Raw genomic sequence first — 27,522 nt, 5'->3', positions numbered from 1 at the left:
GAGTGAGAAAGGCAAACATATGGAGAAACCAGTGTAGCAGCAGCCAGAGCGGGTAAACAAAGAGGATATTGGAGGATATGTGCTGCTTGCTGAGTGGATTAGCTCAGTGAAATCTTGCTCTGACTCATACCACACTTGCCTGTTATTATACTCCTCCCTTGCTTGTGTGTGTGCATTTATTTCCTTGTGTGTGACCCTAATACAACAGGCATGATGACATATGACAAAAGCTACTGTACAAGGGAGTTCTGGCCTAGTTAAGTATATTTACAGAGGGATGAGACCATATCAGTTACACTTTTTGGAGACTATATTCTGTATGTTGGTCTTGGCTTACAGTAGATAGACAGAGATAAAAGAGTATAACTACAGCGTGGGGTGCAAAATTCATTCCTAAGTAACCTCTGGATCAATTAACCTGCAGATAAACTAAATGGAGACAAGATAAGATGCACTGTATAAAACAAGCATTCTTTCTGCTAGCCAGCAGGTGGCGAATCCTCTGGTTGCAAAGATAAGTCTGATTATACAGTATATATGTTTATGAGAAAATAACCCTATTTCTCACTTGATTTATTACCTCAGTAAACAGTCCCATTTAGAGCCAAATAGACAATAAAGCAGGGTATGCTTTAGGGCGTCGTTACATTGTGATTGACAGGTCGCTACCGCGGCGTTGTCCGGTCTGGGTGTTGTTCGCGTTTTCGTCTTACAACTTTCACAGTGTGTTTTCAGCTCATGAAAGGTAATTGTAACTTTTTGGTCGCTTGAAAATGTCATATTCAGCATTCAATTGTACTTAGCTTCACCTTCTCGTGTCACTTCTGGTTGCAAATAACCAAGATGGCGATGGCATAAATGCAGATCTCTAGGCTTCAAAAGGGCAGTCCACAAACCAATGGGTGACGTCACGGTGACTACGTCCACTCCTTATACAGTCTATGTAACAAAACTGCAGAAAGCATTTGTTTATGTTGGACTTGTTGGACTACGTTGGATACAAGAGTATGATTTTCACTGCTTATGGCTTGTAAAAGTATAAAAAGGTACTGGGGTTAGGAGTAAAGTTAGGAGCTCATTAAAGTATAGAAGAACCACAGTGTGTCTTTAACTTAGTAGCAGATTCATATCACCTTGGCAAAGTGTTCTCTCTTTCTTCACTCTCCTCACCTGTAAGTTCGGCGGACCACAGAGCTATGACATAACTTGTGGAGCTGCTGCTCTGTCTGGCAGGTGCATTTCCTCCTTGCTTTGTTTTTCCCTCGTGTTTCCTTCCCTAAGTGATTTACCATTTCCCTGGAAACCATCCTTCTCCCCGTCTCCCTCCACACATCCCCTAAACCCATCATCTCTGAAACCCCACGGCCAGGATAAGATGCCAAGCCCGCAGATTCTCCAGTGTGTGTTCTGGATGTTTAGCTTGTGGTAATTGTAATGTTTTATTGCATTATGTAATAGTTTCAAAATGATTAAAACAGACCGGCCAGAGGTTTGTGCAGGCACACTCAGCTGCATATATATGAACAAGCCCAGACATACCACTCTGATGCACAAACACACACGCACATATGTAGTGATATATTTCTTACTTTATTCCAGTAAGAGCACTGAGGGTTGGGAGAGCAAACCCCAGACAGCAGCGTATTGTGCCACCACACAGCAGTTGGGCTGCTCATGTTTGTCAGCATAACTAAAGCCCAGGGAAAAAACCCTGCCACATCCACAGAAAGCACAGCACTGTGACATACAGACAGGATCCACCACAGCATCTGATCACGGTGACAATAGCCAGACACAGAGTTGCAACATACAACTGGATTACACAGCAAGAACCATAAAAGCCATAAATAATCACAGTAGACATGTTTCCATTCAATTGTCAAGTGAATTTTAAGCGACATTTTGAAATGTTATAGAAAAGAAATGCATATTAGGCAAGTTTCTATCAACTGGTTTGGTGCAACAAAAATTTCCCACAGCGTAGTTTGGTTAGAAGTTGGCGCTATAGGCTATGCATGGCTTTAATCAGCCAGTAAACAGAAAAAAAGAAGAAGAGTTTGCGAACTGGAAACAAGTCCCCTTAACCATCTAGGCCCAGACACACCAAACCAACACCAGAGAACTAGTGGCAATGAAGGCCACCTGTTGCGTCGCCTCACGTCGCCTTTATCTTGGCCGAAAAGTTGCACTTGAACACACCGCAAAGACAAAAGCCGACGGTTAGTTATGAGGTACGTTCTGCGCCTGCGTGAGAAGAAATAACTCTCCACTGCTGATTCAACGTGCTGAATCGGCTGAAAAAATACAGAAACTGGCTGACTAAAGCCAACGGTGCGGGACACACCGCAGAAACTAGGCCGACAGATGCACACTGACAGCCCCAAACTGGCGGACTGCTGACTGTCGGCTTGGTGTGTCCTTAACCCATCTACGAGAGAAAAATGGAGTGAGGTCTTCAGGAATTTGTCTCAATTGGGTAAGTTTTATTTATTCTTTCATGAAAGCTAGTATTGGCAATTTTTCATGCCGTCCGGATGGGAATATATACAGGAAAACGACAACTCAGTCATGTGAGTTAAATGTTTGCTAAATCAGAATTTATTGTTTCCATAATCCATTTAGCGTGTCAACTCAAGCAAGCATAAAACATTTTTTTTTTCGCAATTGAGGAAGTTTGATCAAATTTTGCCGTTTCCATACAGCTTTCCTCATGCAATACTTCAAATGTGCATAGCTGAGTCTAAGCAGCATTGCAATATGCACAATTCTTTCTATCTGCTCATAGCTTACAGCAACAGAGAACATTTAACTTTGTTTAGTCCACTTCCCAGACCTGATCCACTACCAAACTGGAAGACGGCAAGTTATTTACAGTTAGAGACAAACTGAAGAGTGCTACTGCAGAATTGAGAACAGCTGCAGGATAGATGCGTGTTACGAGCTTTTCGACAGCAGCTACTGCTGTAAAGTTATTCCACCACATCCACTGCTCTACACCTCCATCCCTAATGCCCCATCAGCCCATCTCTCCATCTCCCACAGCAGCAACTAAGGCATGACTCATGTGGGCGCAATGCTCTCAGTCGCTCCTCAGGGTCTCAGCTGCTGGTAAGGGTAGAGGGGAAACTATGTGAGTGATTTTCTCATTCCTTCTTTCACTCTGTGAAACACAGATTAAAAAAAAAAGAACAGGGCGTCCTGTTTTCTGAACAAATAACTGCTGATTTCCGGTAATGATGTGATAGTGAAAACAAAATACAATACAGACACATAAACACACATTTGCACGAAAGATATCATGGCTACGCACAGATAAAAACAGATTGAGTGACGGGTCTAAACTTGTCAAAGAGCATTGCAAACAAGTCATAAGCATAGCAAAACATCCTTGTTGACACATCCACACACGTGCACATAGAGAGATCATAAGGCACAATTTCTTGAGCCAAAGCAACAGGTGTCTATGTGAACAAAGAGTCACAAACATCAGAGTAAATATAGATTTAGAGATCAGAGCGGGCAAGCCAGGAAAAGAAATAAGTTGCAGGGGTTAAACGACAGACGTGGAGGGTGTTTGAATGAAACCAGTTAGGAGATGTGGAGGAGAAAACAGAGACAAATGGACAAAATAGATTAATAGAGAAATGATGCCAGGTTGAAAAGTAGTTAGAGCATGGCTAAGGCTAATGTTGGTTAAGGTTAGCACAGATATCAGAGCGCAGCGTGAAAGCAAAACCATATAATGTGCCTGGAGTTTTACAACTGCACAGCCACAGATGTCCGATACCACTGCCCCCTCCCAGCTTACCCATTACCAAGCATTATCTCCCTGTCACACCATGCCATTACCAGGCCTTATCTCCCACAGCGGGGGGGACGCCAACACAGTAAATCACTGTTGGAACCAGCTGTAGTCATCTCTCCCTGCAGCATCTCAAGGCCAGACTGCTGTCACTACCACTGCACCCCCGTCGGTAAAGCAACACTGTACTGCTTTTTCACGAGAGACCACCATGTCAGTAAGCTCATATTTACAGAGATTTTGACTGATTCCATCAAATCCTCCAAATCTCTCTACAGTAAATAAATACAGTTACTATAAACCTTTGTTTTTGTGTAGTGGCCTATCATTACTTTTTGATTTTAGGCAGGAAAAGACAGACAACACAATCTTCAACTCCGTTTTTGACAAGCTGCTAATTTGTCATCTAACAGCCCAACCCGACAAAATCAACCTTCACTCCACTTCAACCTCCGGCCCCCGCCTCTCTTTTACAGTACTGCGGGGGGTGATTGGAGATGGATAATTGGGGCACAGAAATCCAGCAGTATAGGAGCCACATTTTTTTTTTTTGAAAAAGGGCTAAATTCCAGAGGTAAGTGCCAAGGGATTTGAACAGGCTCCAAAACACATGCGAGGTCTTTTGTTCTGCACTACGGCTCTTTTGTTTCACCTGCTGTACAACTCATTACAGGGAGCTTTACCTGTCAGATAGCATACCCTCTCTGTATTTGATCACTTAAACTGTATTTAATTACTGCATATCCTTTCTCTTCAGGAGAGGCTGGGAAATGAGGCCACAATGGGAAACAAAAGCTGTGGGAATGTACAGTTTAACAGTGTACAAATGAGAAAATTACAGTTTGCCAGTGCAGCTTTGTATGTGGTATTCATCATTAATCTTTAATGTTTTTTTCTTTTTTGCAGCCAGCTACAACATTAAAATGCATCTTACATGTTGCCGCATCAATAATAATAATAATCTAATATTATAATATATAATAATATAACAACTAAAGAGCCCATTTGGCTGCACAGTGAGTACGTTTGCTTTTATAGGCCTATTTTAAGTACATTTCCTTGATTATATACTTACATACTTTTACTTATGTAAGATTCTGAATGCAGGACTTTTACTAGCAATTCAAAGTGTTTTTTAATTGTGGTATTGGTACTTTTTAGAGCTGTCAAAATTGGCCAAAACTAACGTTCGGATATCCGTTCTAAAAAACACATAGGTTTGTTCTATACGAATATCTATTTTTATTCATTATTTCTATGACACTGTCCTAACTGGCCGGGAGTGAGCTGATCGGTCGCCCTGTTTCTATTTATTCCTGTCGCTCGCATTGAAAGAGATTCAATGGACGTGGAACGGCTGATTGTTGAAGTTGAAATGAGGAGTTAGCTATAATTACGATTATTATAATTATTATAGATTACGTCTCCAGTCTGATCTCGAGTACACAGCTGATAGGTACGTAGTTTGTTTGCATGACGTAAAGTACCGCCTGCTGTTAGGACACGGTGTCACTCTCTCTGTGGCTGAGTTCTCTCCATCATTATGGTTGGGGTTGAATTATTCCTCGTTCAGCTTGACCTAACGTTACATTTCATTTTCAATTAATGAAAGTGATGTGTGACTCCCATCATGTAGTGTAGTCAGTGCGCGTGAGGCAGACAGCCGCAGTAGTGCTGCCAACCCCCACAATTGAATATTAATTTTCATATTCAAATATCTGCTTTTTTTACTATTCAAATATATATATACTAATTTAGAATATTCGTTGTCAGCCCCAGTATTTTTACTGAAGTAAAAGATCCCCACCAGCCTCCCAGTCTCTCTGCTTTTCGCTTCATTAATGGAACATTGTAACAGCTAAATGGACCGTTTAGTAAAATTTTCCGCTGCTACGTACATGCGCATCACGCGCTGTGCACTGCTCACGTAAAAAAACTGTTTAAAAATCTTTCAGAAGAAGAAATCGATTAGTTGTACAACAAAAGATAGAGTTCATTTCTCATACTACCTATCAACATTATTCCTTCCAATCATCTTCCTCAATCAACACGTTTTCGCCCCTCTCGCTTCCTGTAACACATTTAACGAGTAGAAGTTCAGCACTGTGCTGCCTTCCTCGCATGTTTCTGTGCTGTCAACACATTCTAAAGATAACACCCTCCATTTCACCCCCACCCCCTGAACCACCTCTCTCCACCCGTCAGCTATACGGTCTACAACAACTCTGCTGGGACGCTAAAATCAACCCTTAAACAAGGGCTTCTGATTGGCACTCTAACGGGAGTGCAGACCACGAGGATCAACTGAGGCCCTGTTCAGACCTGGCATTATGTGAATGCACCCAAGACGCATCATTGAGATCCGATTGCTCAGACCACATTCGGAAATATAAGAAACATATAGGGCACACGGATAGAGTTTGAGAGACAAAAGAACGCATGAAAGAGAGATGGGCAAACTCATGAGGCTTAGGCCAAATCTTGTTCAACTTCAACCTAAAGCTGAGGACACCCAGGACACCTGATAAATTCCTGTTAAATTGACCCCAATGTCCTGGTGGTTCAAATACAACAAGTACTGGGAAGACCTGGATCATTAAAGTGCCACGAAGGCCTCTCCAGTGCAGACACACTGCTGGTGTAAGCACTACTCTGCAGGCAGACAAAGTCACTGCTTTGCTGACCATGCCAATGTGTTCTCCATCTCATAAACAACAGAAAAACTCATTATCTCACACACATTATCACACTCTTTCTTACACATACACGCATCACAGAGCATCCTTAATCCCAAACTGGCAAGTCTGAATGAAATTTGATCTTTCCATCAACAGTGATGCCAAGAAATGCCAAGGAGGGCTGTCTCTCTCATAGTTGTACTCATTTTTTCAAACCTTGTGGCCTTGAAAGAAGATCAATGAACGACTGAAGGAAGTCGCAAACCCTAAGATCTCCCTAACATTTGACCTCAATCAAATCCTGATCCTTGTCAATCAAACCTGAAAGCAGATGAAGACAGCAAGATTAGGAAAATCTGTAAGGAATTGATCCTTTCCTGCATTTTCAATCACATATAACTATCATGCATGTGGCACAGCCAGCAATCCATCAATTCAAAGCCATGACACGCAATCCTATACTATACTGACCAACTAATTGTGAATCACAGATACTTGATTCCACAAGCGATTTGCATCCTTGATTGTGACAGACTTTTCATTTAGGGAGAGTATCCTGACCACTGCCCAGGCGATTTGAAGGTCAAGGCCCCCGAAGGATTAGAGAGAGTTATACTGGCAGATGAGTGGATAGCTGAACTGATTCATTGAAGCAACACTGAGAGGGGGTGGAAAATGGTCAGTAGATCTCTAAAGTGAATGGATAGCTCTGACTCTGGCTCACGCTATCTGATTATACTGTATGTCTGTCTAATGCAGCAGAATTACAAAGTGCCCACTCCAGAGTATCAACTCAGTCAGTCAGGATCTGGTTTGCTGCTCAGCATCTGTGCCATGCTGAATGAAATCTGGATTGTGGGCGATATAGTGAGCAGACTCTATCATCAAGCCTTGGCACCGGGCAACGTTCAAGTTCCACTCATGCCCTTCAAAAGGAAATGCATCTCATATGGTGATGATGCAGCCAATTCTCCAATAAAAAGTTCTGTTTTTGTAAGTTGTTTTATTTTCAAATCATGCAGAGACAAGCAAATATAGCCTGGCTCTGCTTTTTTTTTTTTTTTTTTTTAACCACGATGAGCCATGGGAAGATCCCTCATAAGAGCTGTGTGTGTGGGTGGGTGTGTATATTACATGTGCACGAGGGTGAGAGAAAAATTTAGCTTATACCACTTCACACTTCATTCACTCAGTCGTTTGTGTAGGATGTGTGTACATATACAGTATATGACATATCAGAGAACTATATAGTTTCTGTCACAAACACACCATTTTGTTTTAGTCCTGTAATAACCTTGCACATGTCGATTTTGCACAATCGTTTACTACCTCATTTAATTTTATTTTTCAACAAAAATTGTCACTTGCACACTTATGTATATAGTATGTTATTGTTATTCTATGCTCATATTTTATATTTTCTAAGACAGTTGTAGTAGACTGGTATATTTATAGTGTATTCTAATATATTCTTTATATTTTGTATACTATAGATACTGTATTACCTCTAGTGTTAATATATGTATTTACTGTTCCTGTGCATTGCCTGGATAACCTGCTGCTGTGACATGAGAAATTCCCAATTTGGGATCAATAAAGTCTACCTACCTACCTACCTACACACATATATATACAGTATATATCTCAGCGCACCGCCGCTGCAGAATTATGAACGCCGCTGCTAAATTTCACACAATCATTAATATCGTCTTGTCTTGTGTTTCAGTGCGGAGCTTATAGCCTCTCCACACACACACACGCGGAGCAGAGCAGTTAACACACCAGTCATAATTTTGTATTAATGAAAACTCAACTCCTGCCTGGCATTTGCTCCTGGTGTTCTTCACCACTGTTTTTTGGAAGAAGGAAATAACGGCAGTAACAGGCAAACCAGCTTTAAAAGTGACGTATTTTGTTTTAAAATAAGTGCTGGTGGATTTAATTTATGCCGTTGTGAAGAGCGGTTCATGTGCATTTAGAAAAGTAACTGATAAATATTTAAAGAAACTCTAAAGAAGTGTGTTCAATTTGATGTAGAACGAGTTTTGGGTATAGACTGCTTTTGGGGCCGCCCATCCATGACACCTAAGCCGTCAATTTAGGGGAAACTCATCGTTTTCTCATCCCGGTAACAGCAAAGCTTGTCTGTGAGGCTGAAGAGATCTCTCATTCTAGAGAGGACAGGAGCCAACTGTTATTTTTATTTATTTTTTATAACTGCACTGTAAAAATATAAGTTATATCACATACTAAATTGAGAAACTGATGGTTATTTTTCTGTATGTGTACGTTTTCTCTCCATGACACCATTAGTCCCACTCCTCGTGACCTTTCACCTCATCACGTTCCCAACCAATCCGCAACACTCATTCTAGGATCCAGATTTAGCACTGCTATCACTGGCATGGAGAATGTTGACCATGCAGACAAGTCATGGAGGAAAGCAACGAGCACAGACAAAGTGAGGGTGATATAAAGAGAGAGAGTTACAGACAGAAAAAAAGGAATGCATTGCTTGTTGTATGACTTGCATTAAAATAATAAGAAAACAGACAACAAAAAACATCCATGTGTTCTCAGTATATTATTTTTTCTAGATCATATACATTACATGATAAGCCAGTAGGCAAGAAATACAATCCCAGAGTGAGGAAATGAAGTCTTGTAGCAGCTGTAAGGCTAAATTGTGAGTGGCCTGTTCTGGCAACTGTGTTAGATATTGGTAAAATCTACACTTTACTGTACATTACAGTACAATACTAAGAGTCCACAGCTGTGCTAGCAGCTACGTTAGGCTGTAGGGGAGAGTGGGGTAAGATGAGCCAGTGGGTAAGTTGACCCACCCCCTGTATCTAGGCAACTGTGATTATGTTTTGTCATGTGACCATAAATTCAGGAAGTACCCATCATTTCTATCTTGCCGTGATGGAGAGAAGCACATGGGAGAAGTAGTAAGTACTTTTTTACACCAAAAACAGTTTTTTTCCTGTCAAAGTAAATTTTCTGCTTGTCAGGAATAATGACTGTTACGTCAAAGCAAATTTATCCACGTCTAAAAAATGTATTATACATGTTGGTGATTTACTAAGGTATAAAACCATGTTGATCACTTTGCTAAAGATTAGCCTGAATTGCTAAACTAGGCCATTTTTTCCAGATTGGTAGCTATGGGGCAAACTGAACCAAAGGCTATGGGGCAAGTTGAGCCACGGGAGCACTTTTTTTTGGAAGGTAATTTTTTTCAGACAGCTTTGTTATAGATGCATGCTGATAATTTCACTGATAGGAGAGATCCTGAAATTAAGGTTCATGTTTTCATTCTACTTCTGTCTAATTTTTCCTAACCTCGAGGACAGCATAAGTAAAAATTGGCTCATCTTACCCCAGTCTCCCCTACATAGCTAATGATGTTCACCATCTTAGTTTCGCATTTCATGCTATGCTACATACTAACATTTGTTAATAAGCACTAAACACAAAATACACAAATACTGATGGTAATGTCATCAATTTTGCAGGTATTTGGTCAAAAACCAAAGTATTGGACAAACGGAAATTTTGACATGATGGTGGTGTGAAATGAAAAGTTCAAGTTAGGGCTGCATGATTACGGCCAAAATGATAAACACGATTATTTTACTAAATATTGAGATCACAATTATGTACTGCTTTTAGGGACAATATGTTTTAATTGCACTTTCGCATTTAAATAAACAGCACTGCTTTCACTTCCATGTTGCACTACAATCCTGCAAATGTACAAAACTTTGCATCAAAATAAGACTTAAAATAAGGTTATTCTTCACCTGAATTCAGTGCATTTTCGTTTTGCTCGTCTGCTCTCTATTATTACTCTTCTACTATGGAGTTTTTCACAGGCTGCCGCTGAAAGGTGCTCGCGCAGCGGCATGACAGCTGCCAAAAAGTGAAGCCAAAACATCTCGATCACCCCCTGGTGGCAATGCTGTTAGTTTACGAAGTTTTCTATCAGCGGAGCACGCATTTTAAACGTCAATATCGCAGTTGATCATGTTCATTTAATTGCAGGAAGCCATTATCGCGATTGATATTCGATTAACTGTGCAGCCTTAATTCAAGTATCTGTAGTACCAAAATAGAAAAAGAGGATTTGTTGGCTCTGTGTTGCTTCACAGTGTTTTATCCTCTCAACTCCATCTCCTATCATTCCCATCCTCCCTTGAAAAGCTCTCATTCAGTTCTTTCTTCCTATACTCTTATCATCACTTATCGTGCTGCCATCTTTTTCTTTAAGCACCCTCTTACTTTCAATGACACTCACACCTCCCTCCCTCTGTCTCTTCCTCCCTCCTCCTCTTCACCATTACAAACTGGGAAGAGTTAAGGGCATCACACTATGAAGACTTCACCAGCCCCAGAAGGGGGAAAAAAAGGAGCTTACACTTAAAGCCACATAAAAATCTTCCATTCGCTTTTCTCTATCTAAACCGTGTAAAAGCTTGCATCATAGATCATAATAATTACTGACATGATCACAATACCACGTTGAATTTGGAGAAATTTCACATACCGGTCCAACCTGCCTCTGAGTGGGAGGTCTCAGGTCTGTCTGACCCCAGCATGTACCACGTGTAAACCCCTGGACAGCCATCTAAGCGTGTAGTACAGTGTGTTCTTAGGCTTGCTGATGTGTTTGACGGGGCATGTGTGTGCATCCAGGGGGAAACTCATGTTAAACACATATATAAACATGTCACACAGCACTCACCGATGCAGGCGTGTACACGGACGGTCAGCTGGGTCCGTAGAATAACACTGTGCTTCTTCCCTCTGGACCTGACAACGAGAGGAGAAAAAAATATCTTGAAGTTTCTGCAGCATCATTTTTCACGTACAGCAAAACCTGTCAAACTTGTTTCATGTATTTTCTGGAATTTTTCATGGCATTAGTGGAGTGATCTGTCTTGTTTCACAATTTATTCACACTTGATTCTAGAGAAGAATATACTGCAACTAGTAAAACGGCATTGGAAAAGGAAGCACTTATCTCACCCAGTTGGCTAATGCTTTAAGGATGCTGTTACTTGTGTCAAGGAAAATGAGATTTTAAGACAAAATATGAGGCAAGGACTTGTTATGATGGACCTTTTTTTTTACAATGCAGAGGCAGTTGTCTTGGCATGATGGGAATGGTGCAGACAAACAGTAGCCAGCATTGGATTTGTACCCCTATACTGATACACATCTGAGCCTTGAGGACAGACAGCAAAAGTGCAGGAGCAGACACAACACACATGCACACATCTCCACATACTACCGCGAGCACATATTCATCATACACAGCATATTTCCAGTGGGAAAACAAATAGAGCACACACAAACATAAAGTATGATGGTATTTTGGGAGAAACTCTCTCTCCTAACCTTATCTTCCAATCTGTAGGAGCTAATCACTGACTTCCATCACAAACATGCTGATAGCGTCCAATCCAAGCAGGGAAAGCACTTCTCTGATAACACACACTGCTGCAATATACCCGTTATGCATAACATGCAGTAAGGATAACTCACACCCAAACAAGACACCAGCTGGCCAACTATCATTCCTTCTGTTAAAGCTGCGTTATCAGCTTTGCTCGGAAATAGAGCAAAAACGTTAACACAATCTGCTGAGATGCTGATAGAACTGTGTTTTTCTTGCTGTTACCTGTCTGATAATGTATTGTGTGAGAATTACAGTCAGAGACTCAGGGAGAGTGAGGGTTGGACCGTTGGATGTGAGAATGTAAAAGAAGATTCAACATATATAATGTATAACTGTGAGGATAAAAAGTGATGTTATGGATTAAAAAACGCTGGTGAGATGGGAGGATTCATTACACTTTATATTTTCATTATTCAAATCACTATTTCAATATATTTTGAATAATACAAAAACAGCTAAAATGGCTTGGAGGGAGTCTGGCTACTCTGCATCATAATCTACAGTAGTTTTCTCCCATTTCCATTTCGCAAACACATACTCTGAGCTGTCCTTGTCACCAGAGGACCTTGTTTACTATCAACTGTGGTGAACAGTGTCCTACCGCAGCTGGAACACATTTTTGATGTGTGGGAACATAAATTCTGGGTGAAAATCACTTTCTATCAATCTACTCTTTATAACACTCTGGACATTCTTCAGTGAAAGGCAATTTTCAGTTCAGGTTTGTCAGTAAAAAGTAGAAAAAAATAAGCCTTAATTATATACTATTAAAACACATTGTCTTTATAGCACATGTGAATAGTGTCCATAAGCCAATCACCATGATACCATGATACAGACAATCACATTTGAATGGCCATGCATATAGACGACAAGGCAAAATTGTTATGATAATTGTGAGATTAGTGAAGCTTCAGCAGGAAAAAACAGTACATGTGAAAACTGTATGTGACAAACAGCTATAAATAAAGCACAGTACCATCACAACTGTTGAATAGACACATCTAGCTAACACTATGCCTTAAAAACTGCTTTACTTTAAAGGACTACTTCACCCACAAAATAACCATTTGTACATATATTACCCACCATATGTTACCTTGAATTCTTGAAGAAAACATAGTTTTTCTCGCACGCCTCCACGGTGAACGAAAAGGTCGAAAAACGGAGTAAATCCTTGATGAAATTAAGTAAATGGGGGTCCAGGTTTAACAACAGCAAATCTACATGAATTCATCAAGGATTTACTACCTTTTCGGATTCTCCATTCTCCGTTGAGACGTGCAAGAAAAACAAAGTTTTCTTCAAGAATTCAAGGTAACATGCGGTGAATAATTGATACACAAATGGTCATTTTGTGGGTGAAGTATTCCTTTAAAGCACAAGTTAAAATATGTGGTGTGAGGCTGAGATATTGAGTACGATTAGTTTATTCATTTCCGACACTATATAAATAGTGTTCTTCTGACAAAAGGAGGACAGGAAAAGCTTAGTCAGAAGCATCCCATCATCAACCTTTGTGATGTTTAGAGATGAAAGGGTCAAACCCAACCCAATAGGTGATTCATCTCCTATTGTCGGCACAGTATGTCCTTGGCTGGATGACAGACAAGCCTGACCTATCCAACCAGTTCCCCAAGAGCTACTTCAGAAAACCACAAGCCTTAATACACCTGTCAATCATCTGTCACATGGTTTACCAGGCACATAATAAAACACACATTGACAAACTAATAAATGTAGAATACAAATGTAGAACACATGGAAACAACCACACAATGACACAGATAAAAACCCAGCCTAGGCCTTTCCTGCTAAAAAAAATGTAAACAATGCACCACGCGTCAGAATTCAGCACTGATTTGTCTGTATATGTGTCAATGTGCTGTTGTCAAGGCTGTTATTATCATGCTTGTGACTCTTTCTGACAGGACCTGTCATTACGCTCATGACTAAGAGAAAGTCGGTCTTTTCTAAAAGGCTCCATGAGGCTTACTCCTTTCTTCATAAAGTAGGCTATACCAGCAACGACAAGGCTGCGTTCTGCACACACCGCAAGAGTACATTTTGGGTCACACACAGTGGAAATGCTGATATAAAGGATCAAATTAAAACGCCCAGATAGCAATGTACTGTATAATAGTTGTCACAGTCAGGCCATTTAGCCGGTGTTACACTGAAATCTGTGACCACCGAAATCTGTGACTGCAGAGGAGCCAGCAACAAGACACCACCATTTCTGATGGCTGTCGTCAGAAAATGTGATCCCACTGTGCCTAACTTTTGCTGTCCCAGTTTTCACCACACTTAAAATAATAATAATAATATTATACTTGTTTTCAGTGCTTATATAGATGTGTGTCATGTTCTATATAACATGATACACATGTTATATAGAACAACACGTGTTCTATATACATGTTATTGGGTTAGGCCGAGTCATTAGGCCTAACCCAATATAAAAATGTAAACAATGCACCACACGTCATTCAACACTGCTTTGCATGTATGTGGGTCAATGTGCTGTTGTCAAGGCTGTTATTATGATGCTTGTGGCTCTTTCTGACGGAACCTGTCAGTATGCTCATGACTAAGAGAAAGTGGGACTCCGTGAGATTTGCTGCTTCCTGCATAAAGTAGGCTATAACAACAACGACAAAGCTGCGTTCTGCACACACTGCAAGATTACATTTTGGGTCGCACACGGTGGAAATGCTAATATAAAATCAAATTAAGATGGTTACATAGCAATATACAATAGCTGGCAGAGAATGTGTTACAGTTATTTTAAGCTGTGACCCCTATCTTTTGCTTTTCTTTTAGATTTTTTCTGAATATATCTTTTAAATAAAAAATATTAAAATCATTTAAAAAAATGAACAATATAATTTTGTGTGTTTTCTGTCACATATTTATGACATATTATACAGGTAAGGGAATTCAGCAGCAGGTAACAGCAGGAATTCCCTGCAGGGAATCACTAGCAGGTTTAGCAGGAATTCCCTGCGAAGCCGGGGTGGATACACAGGAAACTGTGGGGTTACATTTCCTGACGACAGCCGTCTGAAAAGCTGACCTCATATGTTGCTGGCTCCTCTGTGGTCACAGATTTTGGTGTAACACCTGCAGCCTGCTTTTGTGCACACCTGATACCTTGTGTTTAGCTAGTTTTAAAAGTCATCTGACAATCAATAATTAAATTATACCAATGTAGCCCTTGTGTTTACTAATGTCACCATACAGTTTTCAAATACACTATATGTTTTGTTGGATTTTTTGGAGACAAAACATAATTTTTCATCTGTTCGGGCGCTGTCCATGGTGTTGAAAGGTGCAAATAATTGCTCCCCATCCTGATGGAAAAGCCTATGATGCGTGCATAAGCGCATACCGGTACACTTAGGGTCCCGGTGACGGGGTAACCGACTTCCACATAACACTGGTGTTTGGAAAATATGGTCACCCTATCTCAACAGCAGCATTGAACACAATTTATCTACTGTTTTGATGTACTGGGAACTTACTAACTAGTAACGTTAGTTGTTGTAACATTAGTTAGCTAATAGTTAGGTATTGTATAGCCTCAGGTTTTCTCAGAGTTTTATAGTGGAGGCTGGTTACCTGACGTTTGGCTGAAATAGAGACTGCTTCCACTAACAATATATAACAAATAATACACCTTTATGAAATAAAAAATAACCTTCAAGGACAAGGAAAACATTTGTAGGTGCTATGGTGCTCTTAGGTGCTGAAAATTAAAAGTGATTGGATCCTTATCATTCATAGCGGATCCCCAGGATCAGTTTGCCATAATACACTGTCATAATGATGAATAATCAGGCTGGCAAGCTACCTATCATTTCACGATATAAAGCCTATATATCAAAAACAAATTATTGTACATTAAAAGGGTTTTTTTTTACTTGTTGATCATACAAAGAGCTGAATTATCATACAAATTAGATAATTATGTGAACCTTGCAAAACTGAGGTGCTATTTTGCACACAAAAAAAGGCCAGTTTAGGCCCCAATCTACTACTAAATTGATCAAATCAAAGTGTGTCAGGATCTAGATGGCTTACCACCACTGCTATACAATTTTCTGGTGGAAATCCTGAGCCCTAGCAGCAGATTTCCACTTTCCATTTCTCTTGTTAACCCAAAGAGAGACACCAGCACTGCTGCTGGGAGATATAATGAGAGACTGAAAATTACTTCACCACAACGCTGTTACAAAGTGATCATGCTGTTTCTTCTAGAGTTGACAGGTTTGTGAACCATGAAATTGTGTCACAAAGAAGATCAGAATATCAATTATTGTAAAAACAACAGTGAGAGAGAGCTGTAGCTGTGGAAGGGAGGGCACATCTGTCCCCGCTTTCCAGAGCGCTTCATACTTTCCATGAACTTGTGCTTCCAAGAAATCCATATCCAGCAGCTTGTGATTCTTCCCATTTTATAAGAATGGAGAAACTCAGAAAAGATATATGTGTGTGTCCACGGTTGGAGATGTTTTGACAGTGAATACTGACAGTGTATAAGTCTGTTTCGAAGGGTATAAATGTGAATCATGTCTCACCCTGTGTCATCCTGCTGAAAGCCCTCCAGCTCGTCCTTTTGCTCAGCCAGAGAGGACTCCAGATCCAGATAGGTGCCATTGTGGGAGAGCTGCAGCGCACAGTCATCAAGCTATGGAAAAGAATGAATACAAAAGTCTTAATGAATGATATAGACCTGAACTAAAAATACTGGATTGAACAGCGTTGAACAGGAACAACTTAACAATATGCATTTACACCCAAATTAGGGATGGAAAATATGGTTGAGCACTTGGACATACAGGGCGGCATGTGAAATTTCCCTGGCCATGCTGTGATGGACGTACATGAAACACCCACAGGAATGACATTGGTGTCTGCTGGGCCTACTATTTTTTTAATACTCGCTCATCTCTGCGTGTGTTTCACACCCGTTTTTGAAACAATTTGAGCCCGTAAAATAAAGCCAGTTTAGGGGATTTCAACATGAGTCGAGTGTGTACAGTGATCCATGAAAAGTGGGAGAACCATATGTGGTGTGCATTACAAAGCTGTTAAGGGAATTAACTAAAAATAAAGTGAAAGCTGTGAGAAAAATTACACTTAAATATTGTTTAAATTGTGTACAATACGAAGCTACAGCACATTTAAGTCTGTTTGTGGAGGGAGCAGTCATTCCCACATACATCATTTACATTTATGCACATTCTGTTTTTCACTTCTCAATAACAGACCAGTCTTGCCTTCACGCCATCTGTGATTGCATGATCTAAGGTAGCTCTGCAGAGCGGCCCACGTCAGAATTGACCCGCTATGCTCTGTGTAATGAGAAACCCTGCTGAGTTTGAGACCAGGTGCTCAGTAATATATCTGCACACCACTGGCATTGATGTTTATGGGTACGGTCACAAGTTGATAGCAGGTGCGAGCAGCTACAACTCATAAAAAGTAACATACACCATGGCATTATTGTTACAATAAGCTTTGCAACTTATTGTTAAAGCTTCTGATGTATGCATATAGGTGAATGAGATCAGAGTCATGAGTTTGAGTTAGCATTTAGTACCACCATATGCCTAACCTAGCCTCTGGTGTGCTGCCAACACCCCCTGGCTGTCTGGTCGAGCTGCATGACGACACTCCCTGACCAGCAGAGATCACAAGACCTGCTGCTGCTCTCTGTCTCTCTGTTTCTAAGTGAGAAGGAAGGACAGAGAGACAGACTGTCGGATGGACTCACAGCATAAATATAACCTTGCTATATTTACTCTGCACTGAGGCAGCATGCACACGGGAGCTCAAGGGTGGGTGTGTCTGCTGGGGCTACCGGGGGGCACCGCCGAGGCCAAAGTGTTGCAAAACTAGACGCTGACAGTCATCCATGTCGCAATGAACTTTGCAGCACATAAGCAAATTACTCTGACTCTGGGTTCTGCTCCAGTTTTACCAAAAGTTGTAGTTCATCCTAAGGAGGCCATGAATGTGTGTACCAAATGTCAATCCCAAAATTTTGTGCCAATCCATCCAATAGTTGATGAGATATTTCAGTCTGGACCAGTGGGCAACCTCCACTTCTGAAAAGTGAAGCCAATGCGGAAGTGCCTTAAACTTGCATTCTTTCTAATAGCCAGCAGGGGGCGACTCCTCTGGTTGCAAAAAGAAGTCTGATTGTATAGAAGTCTATGAGAAAATGAGCCTACTTCTCACTTGATTTATTACCTCAGTAAACATTGTAAACATGAGTTTATGGTCTCAATCTCTAGTTTCAAGTCTTCTTCAATACAGCATGATGTTCATTTAGTAAATTATGGTCCCATTTAGAGTCAAATAGACCATAAAGCAGGATACGCTTTAGGGTGCGGCTACCTTATGATTGACAGCATTGTCCAGCCTGGGAGTTGTCCGTGATTCCGTCTTAAAACTTTACCCCTTTCACTGAGTGTTTTTAGTAATTTTTGTCATGTCATGTACTCTCTCGTGTCACTTCTGGTTACAAAAAAATAAGATGGTGACGGCCAAAAACCAAGATGGCGACGGTCAAAATAAACGGTCATTTAGTAAATTATGGTCCCATTTAGAGTAAAATAGACACTAAAGCAGGGTATGCTTTAGGGCAGTGGTTTTCAAAGTGGGATCCGGGGACACCCAGGGGTCCTTGAGCGGGTTCCAGGGAATCCCCAGCAAAAATGTTCACTATAAATCCATCCATATGTAACACACTTACAGAATCTATGATTATTTTGGTCATAGATTTAAAATACTTTCTGTAATAAAATATCTAAAAGCAAAAATCCTATCAGATGGGGGACCCTGGGACCAAATCTTATCAAATGGGGAACCGTGGTCTAATTTGTGTCAATTTAGGGGCCCTCAACGTGAAAAAGTATGGGAACCACTGCTCTAGGACGTGGCTACCTTGTGATTGAGAGGTACCTACCACGGCGTTGTCCGGTCTGGTGGTAGGCCTTTTTCACGGAAGACATTTTGACATGTCACAGTGGGAAAAGCACAGGCGTAAATAATGAAACAAATGATGACTGAATTCAATCTAACTGCTTTGATTTCAGGTTCAAGGTGTCGTAAATGCCGGCTCATTGTTACTCCAACTGGAACACTTGAATACAACAGAGCCGTCGTTAGTGTTATTAGGAACACCTGTGCTTTTCTTACAGTGACAAGTCAAAATGTCGGCTGTGAGAAAGGCCTGTTGTCAGTGTTTTCATCTTTAACCCTTTCACAGTCTGTTTTCAGTTCAAATTAAAGTTAGTTAGAACCTTTTTGGTCATCTCAAAATGTCTTATTCATTGTTCAGATGCCCTCCCTCTTGGGTCGCAAAAAAAACAAGATGATGAAGGCCTCAAAATGGCAGTCCACAAACCGACGTGTGATGTCACAGTGACTACGTCCACTTCTTATATACAGTCTCTAGCACGTCTGAAAATATGAACTAATAAAGAGGAAATAAAGCTAGTGCAAATATTTGAAGGGCCTTTTTTGTAGGCTAGTGATTGACTAAGTAGAGGGGGGAGGGTTAATCATGCCCTGTCCCACTGCCCCACTTTTATGTAGGACAAAAGCATGTCTTGTGCCCAATCCGCTGTCCTTATTCAGCACGTTTCTTTCCAATATTCCACTTATACTTAACAGTATGTCTTGCCCTTGATTGAGGCTTTGTTAATGTCTCTGAAAATCCCCCATTCTGTCTAACACATGTCCCAAGACAGAGCTCAACCACCATCACCACCACCACCTCCGCCTCCAGCTCCCTGCTTTCTTCTACTGCTCCGCTTTATCTACACACATTACTCAATCGTACAAATACTGCTTGGACAGCGAGAAGCAAGCCCTTTGTAACACAATACGTTAACAGCTCACCCTCCAAAGGGTGTCTCCTTCCTTAAACACTTCGCTTGGGTAATAGCAGTAATATCATAACAAAACACATCATGCTGGACAGAGCCGACAGAGAGAGAGGTGGCTCCAGAAGGAACCGCAAGCTCTTCACACTCGAGGCTCCGGGACGGGCCAGGGAAACACTTAGTGGCTAGTATACTTTACACTCATTTAATCAAATTCTCCCCGAAGAGAGAGAAAAAAGAGTGGGGGTAGGGGAGTAATTACTTCCACGTTAAAACAACATCGAGCCTGCTGGCGATGACGATGGGTCGACATTTAACAATAACCTTACGTAACTTAAACGATGAGTTTTTAAGAACTTTAGTGTCAAAATCAGAGCCACATAGGGCCCGGCTCTTTGAAGAGCGTGGAGGAGGGTGTGTTCTACATGGCTATTAAATCTCCCAGTGTTGCTTTAATGGCAGCCCTTTGGTAATGAAATAAAAGTTGAGCTGTGAAGTCGAGGCTTTGTTGTTTTTTTGAGAGGGAAAGGGAGTTTTTCACTGCAAAACTGTGGCTGTTTGACTGATGGTGAGGCTTCTGCATTGAGCTGAACATCTACTGTATGTATCATCTTGTCTTAGTGCTCAATTTGACTCACAACTTTACAGTTGTGGAAGGAGTACCCAGTGAAAGTAAAAGTAGAAATACCACTGTCTAAAAAGACTCAGTACAGAAGTATTTTCAGCAAAATATACTTAAAGTATCAAAAGTAAAAGTACTCATTATGCAGAATGGCTTCTTTCACAGTGTTATATTATTATAGAATATTTTATTATTCTGTTTGTATCACAAACAAATTCATGTAAGAGTATTTTAATGTTGCAGTTCCGCAATGTGGAGCCAATTTTAGATACATTGTATACTACTGGGTAGATAAGTAGTATAGTACTGCATCATAAGTCTGTCATGTTATTTATTATTTATTAAATATCTAATCGTGATCGCTTGATTGTCCAGGATTAATTGCGATTAATTGCACATTTTTATCTGTTCAAAATGTACCTTTAGCTTTATGCAAATGTATGTACATATTTATTTATTATTTAATTCCTCGAAATCAATTAACAACACAAAACAATGACAAATATTGTCCAGAAACCCTCACAGGTACTGCATTTTGTATAAAGAAATATGCTCAAATCATGACATGGCAAACTGCAGCCCAACAGGCAACAACAGCTGTCAGTGTGTCAGTGTGCTGACTTGACTATGACTTTCCCCAAAACTGCCTGTGATTATCATAAAGTGGGCATGTCTGTAAAGGGGAGACTCGTAGAACCCATTTTCATTCACATATCTTGAGGTCAGAGGTCAAGGGACCCCTTTGAAAATGGTCGTGCCAGTTTTTCTTCATCAAAATTGAGCGTAAGTTTGGAGCGTTATTTAACCTCCTTCGCAACAGCGATGGATTCCTTTGGTTTTCTAGTTTCATATGATACCAGTATTTTCACTCTAGCTTTAAAACTGTGCACGCTACAACCTAAAAACCACAAGTTGCGTTAAAGAAATTAGGCATTAAAACGAATTAACGTTAATGCGTTAACTTTGACAGCCCTAGTTTTTATATGTAAAAAGTAACTATGAGTGTCAAATAAATGTTGTGGAGTAAAAAGTACAATATTTCCCTCTGAAATGTAAGTATGTCAAAATAGTACTTACTGTATGTATAGTACTTGAGCAAATTAACTTTCTTACATACCACCACTGCATCTTTAACATTCAAATGTCCAACTCTGAAAAGTGATTCTGTGAGAATAAAGAAGGAAACTTCTTTGTTAAGCAGTTTGGACAAAATGACACATCCCATGCACACAAACCAGTGATGCACCGATTTAGCCCTTGGCCTAACCGTATGTGTGTGTGTGTTTATGTGTGTTTGTGTTTGAGTCTACACTAAACTGGTACGTGGTCAGAGAGGTGGAAGAAGGAGATGGAGGAAGAGGTCAGGAAAACCACGGCACCCAAAGTGAGGAGAACAAAGTGTCGCAGGGATCCAGGCCCCGGCCGCCGCAGGAATTCTGGGACAAGTGACCTATACTTTACATGCAGCCCAGCCAGCCGTACACAGAGCTCTACCATCACAACATATAATAATACAGTTGGCTTTTCTCAGAGAACAGCACAGAAGGTTAAGACAAAAAGAGAGAAAGGGGTGCTTAAACAAAGAAAGACTGAGAAATAGCTCAGGGAAATGGCATTTTCCAATAATATGATAACATTCAACACCAACTTTTACATCCTGGACAGTCTGACGTGCAAATTTACAGCAGTTTCATCCCTATAATCTAAGCACAATCCTCCTGATGGGAGCAAAATTGCAAACACGAACGCAGGCTGTGCCATCTGTCTGCGTATAGGTTGTAATCATAAGCTTTTCTGTGCTGCGGGCCATTTTTCATTTGTTTTGTGGCTTTTAAAGATGGGGCAGCAAAAGATCTCATTGGTCTGGAAAACCACTCTGCTGTTGAACGTTGGTTTGCTGTCAGGACTGTGTGCCAGCAGTGGAACTCTCTTTTTCTCTGTGTCTCACTTTTATTTTCAATTCAATTCAGCTCGAATTAGGCTAAATAGGGCTGTCAAAGTTAACGTGATAATAATGTGTTAACGTAAATTTGTAGAGTGAAGATACTGGTATCATATGAAACTAGAAAACCTAAAGTATCCATTGGTACCAACCATGTCATATGAGCTTGTCAGGAAGGAGGTTAAATAACGCTCCAAAATCACACTAAATTTTGGCGAGGAAAAACTGGCATGGCCATTTTCAAAGGAGTCCCTTGACCTCTGACCTCAAGATATGTGAATGAAAATGGGTTCTATGGGTACCCATGAGTCTCCCCTTTACAGACATGCCCACTTTATGATAATCACATGCAGTTTTGGGCGAGTCATAGTCAAGTCAGCACACTGACACACTGACAGCTGTTGCTGCCTGTTGGGCTTGAGTTTGTTATGATTTATGCATATTTTTTCATGCTAAATGCAGTACCTGTGAGACTTTCTTTGTCATTGTTTTGTGTTGTTAATTGATTTCCAATATATATACGTACATTTTCATAAAGCAAGCATATTTACAAGAAAAGGTACATTTTAACAGATACAAAATATGTGATTATTTTGCGATTAATCCGCGATTCACTATTGTAATCGATTGACAGCCCTTAAAGCATCTGTTTACAAATGAAGAGTAAAAACAAGGTCAAAAAGTAAGCTGCACCTTTTGGGTGTGTTTGTGTGACTCAGCCTTGTCAGTAAGGAATGTGTTGCTGCTTTTTTCTGGGTTGCTTTTCACACAGAAATTCACTAAGAATGGCGCTTTCTCTCTTATCACACACCCATCGTAATCTGACACTAAAATTTGATCGCCTGTGATTTTCGCTGGGAACCAGAGCTTTCACTGACTGTCACATATATCTGGTTGCTCTGATGCCTTTGCACACCTGACACTGTGACAGTGCAAAACACATTCATAAATAAGAAATTCACATTTAGACAGGGATGTTTTCTTATTTCTAACCCCTCTCAACAGAGAGGTCGAAGGTTAGCGTCAAGGTTTCTTTGAGTTAAAGGAGATCTTTCAGTAGAGCAAATGTATGCCAACATGGATGGGATATAATGTCGCTGTGGGCTTTGAGGGGAAACATTTGCAGTCCTCAAGCTGGAGAGCCAATCAGTTGTGCTTGCATGTGTTCTCAAAATAGCCTCTGAATGGTGGGTATGGAAGTTTATTTGCAGTATAGGCTTGAAGTGGAAAAAACAACACCTCATGCAACCCTGATTTAAACCTATGTATTCACAAGAAGGTGTGTTTGAATCTAAACATGGGAAATAACATATTTTTATTAACCTTTTTAGTTGTCATTGAGTTTCTAATGATCTTATTTTTGCTTTATTATGGAATATATCACTATAAAATTCCCACATATTTTTTTTTTGTTATGTGTGTTTTTTGTTTGCTTTGTTGTTTTGTTTTTTTAACTCTACTCTTTCATTTTGTCATTATTAATTATTATTTATTTTCTTGGTTTTGTTTTGGTTTTGAATGTTGAGGTTGTTTTCTTTACTGTATTTGATGGGTTAATGGTCTGTAAGCTCATCTACTTAAAAGTTGGTTTATAGACTGTTGTATTACAAACAGTGGATTGCATATATGAAAACAGCCTTGAAAAAATAAAGTGCATAAAGTGCACCCCATATATTCTCATGAGGCTACATAAGTGTAAATGAGTTGTCTACTGGTAATCCTACCTTGTGTGGAGCCTTGAGGAGCCGGTGGATGCCTGCTAACTGGTTGATGAGTGGGATATCCTCTCTGAAGGTGTACAGTGGCGGTCTGGTCGGTTCTGGGAAATTGGTGCTGTTGAACGGATCGGTGTCATCTAAAAACTGAACCCTGCACACAAGTGTGGCCATGGTGCATCCATGCAAGTGTCTCCTCCAGTGAGAGCTGTAGGCTACCAGCTATGGGACTCGGCTCGTTGCAGCGCTCCTCTCCTGGTAACGAAAAAACAAACCCTGGGTCGCCAAGTGCGCTCCTGTGAGCAGACTGTTGTCCTCCCACAGGACAGGACAGGACAGGACAGGGAGGACAGGGGGGTATAGGAAGAGTACTGGAAGCCGAAAAAGGTGGCACAACCTAAGGAGCCCGGTCAGTATCCTTCCTTGTGCTCGCCCTGAGATTGTTTTGGTGCGTAATTGTCGGAGAGGCAGGTGGCCAGTGGTAAAAGAGGAGGCAGCCTTCTGCTGGAGAGTGAAGGATCAGAGCAGCTTGGGACAGCCGGTCTGTCTGAGTCCCAGTAAATCCACACCCCCACCCTCCTCCACCCTCCATATCTATTTCCCCCTCTGCCTCATCCTTCCCTCCTCCTCCCCCTCCCTTCAGATCACTGCCTCCAGCTTATAGCAGGACCATATGAAAATGAACTGGACTAAAGAATATATATATAAAGAAAAAAATAAAAGCATTTAGAAGAAAATGACATTGCCTAAATGAAAAGTAATGACCTGTATGTCGTTGCAATATTAGACAAAAGCTTAATATACCACAAATAGAGACAGTGAGACAGTATTACCCCTTTATAATAACTTTAATAACCTTTGAAAACAATGCTTTAAACAGACACAAGTCCAGATCAGAGTAATACAGGGATAAATATCTCCTCTTGAGGCTTTTGCTGCAAGTTAAAGTGCAATCTTGACCGATGTGGACCTCTGGTGGCTAAAATATTTAAATGCAGGTAATACAGTATTTTTGGCAAAAACCTGGAACACATTAAATTACAAATTAATTATTGTACTCTCGACATCATTGAAAATGAGGGCATGCCCTCAATGATTCCTCCAGATTTAAATAAAGGTTGAATTAATGAATTGTCAGTTACACCAAGTACTTTTTCTACAGTATCACTGCCTCCAGCTTAACAGGACCATATGAAAATGAACTGCACTAAAGAATATATATATATATTAAAAAAAAAGCATTTAGAAGAAAATTATATTGCCTAAATGAAAAATAATGAGCTATATGTCGTTGCAATATTAGACAAAAGCTTAATAAACCACAAATAGAGTAAATAAACTGAGCACTGAGACAGTATTACCCTTTATAATAACTTTAATAATCTTTGAAAACAATGCTTTAAAAAGTAACAGACACAAGTCCAGATCAGAGTAATACAGGGATAAATATCTCCTCTTAAGGCTTTTTGCTGCAAGTTAAAGTGCAATCTTGACCAATGCAGACCTCTAGTGGCTAAAATATTTAAATGCAGTTAATCAGAATCAGAATCAGAATCGTGTTTATTGCCAGGTGTTAAGAGGTATACACTAGGAATTTGCTTTGGTTTTGTTGGTGCAAGTTAACAGTATAATAACAAAAGAATAGATAAAAACGTTAGCATAAAATAAGAATAAAAAAATTGAATTTCTACCAATATACAATATACAAAATAAGCTGTAAACAAAAATAAACATGATATAAACAGATAGTGCAAATATAATACAGTATTTTTGGCAAAAACTTGGAACGCATTACAATTAAACACAATTGTACCTATAGGTGCCGCTCTTGAATGTAACTGTTTTTTAACATTGTTCTATTGTTGTCTGGCTGAATGATTCTTGTAATTTGTTATTTATGTTCTTGTGTGTATTTATTCTGTTTTATTGTACTCTGAACATCATTGAAAATGAGACCTGTCCTCAATGATTCCTCCAGATTTAAATAAAGGTTGAATTAATGAATTGTCAGTTACACCAAGTACTTTTTCTACAGTATATTAAACTGATGTGAATACTGCAGATGCACTATGAGTTCCTTATACTGTAATATTTAGTCACATATAGTAAACCGTAAAAGATGTCTGTTTGGATGCAGCTGCAATGTGTAAATGGTGTTATCTGTTGATGTAGTTTGTCTACTAGCTTGAAACATACTGGTGTATTTTTGATGGAAACATGAGAAGAGTGAGCACTCTTTAAATTTCCTTTTACTCTGAGGTGTTTTATACTGTATGCCTTATCAGAATCTGATTTATTTGTCAAGTATGTGAGCACATACAGAGAATTTGACTGTTTTTTTTCATCTCTCTCAATGTACTTACACGGAAATAGAAAATGACAGCTAGGGACAAAGACACAACAAGGCTGGACAAGGAATAGACAGGACTGTTATGTACACAGGTATGTGAAAAAAAAATAGGTGTAGCATATATATAAATTACTTTTTCTGACTTTTTTTGACATACTATGACTATTTTAATGACTTTTTTTCGACATACTATACTATGACTTTTTATGATTTTTTTTCAACATACTATACTAAAACTTTTTATGATTTTTTTCAACATACTGTACTATGACTTTTTATGAATTTCTTTCGACATAATATACTATGACTTCTTTCAACATACTATATAATGACTTTTTAATGAATTTTTACGACATACTATACTAATATAAATATAAAAAGCACCAATGACCAACAATAAAATAAAAAATAAAAACGTCTATATACTAGTCAAGTGTTCTAGGGGTTACCCACTAATCAGAAAATCAAAATTGTCCTCGGGCAAGAAAACTGCGCCTGATGGCCAGGCCGGTGTCTTGCATGTTAAAGCTTCCCGCCATCGGCGTGTGAGTGAGAGTGTGAATGAGAGGCAACTTGTTTTAAACACAGTCCAATTACCATGTGCTACATTACTAGGCCCTTAGTCTGTGCACCTGTAAACATCATCTGAGCAAAATCTATTGTGTAACATGTCATTAAATCCCTAAGGAGATAATCAGTGGAGGTCATCTCGTTGTTACCACTGGAGGGCTGAAAGCCACTTTTAACACTTATAAACCTTGAGGAAGAAAACACATCTACTTCATATTATAATAGTGTGCATCTTAAGTCAATGCATGGTTGTAAAGTGAAGAACAAAGTACAAAGGTTTCTTCTCACACACCCTGACTACTGACATCTTTACTGTGGCTCTGACACACTGTTCAGCATGGTTAAAGAATTCGTAATCACTAATCATAAAACATCATCTTGAGTGAGTGAGATTACTTTTACAGTAATCAGCAAACCACTGAGTCATTTAGTATATTATAACAGCCTACTTGGCATCAACATTTAAACAAAAACTTCTCTT

General features: G+C 39.9%; 1 protein-coding gene across 4 annotated transcripts in view; it reads right to left on the bottom strand.

The window, feature by feature from the left end:
* Window positions 1-24,678, bottom strand: part of fhod3a (formin homology 2 domain containing 3a) — a 73,805-nt gene extending 49,127 nt beyond the window's left edge. For 3 of the 4 annotated variants that reach the window (XM_037794361.1, XM_037794363.1, XM_037794364.1), the window contains exons 1-3: window positions 24,131-24,678; window positions 16,525-16,634; window positions 11,228-11,295 (exon numbers count right to left, since the gene is read on the bottom strand). In XM_037794361.1, coding sequence (XP_037650289.1) covers window positions 11,228-11,295; window positions 16,525-16,634; window positions 24,131-24,295 — 343 coding nt within the window. In that variant the 5' untranslated portion in view covers window positions 24,296-24,678. The remainder of the gene's footprint in view (window positions 1-11,227; window positions 11,296-16,524; window positions 16,635-24,130) is intronic. The other variant, XM_037794366.1, reaches the window with a different exon arrangement.
* Between the last annotated feature and the right edge of the window lie 2,844 nt (window positions 24,679-27,522).

Source organism: Sebastes umbrosus, chromosome 15 (genome assembly GCF_015220745.1).
Source record: "Sebastes umbrosus isolate fSebUmb1 chromosome 15, fSebUmb1.pri, whole genome shotgun sequence".
Lineage (NCBI taxonomy): Eukaryota > Metazoa > Chordata > Actinopteri > Perciformes > Sebastidae > Sebastes > Sebastes umbrosus.
This window is presented reverse-complemented; position numbering and strand designations above follow the sequence as displayed.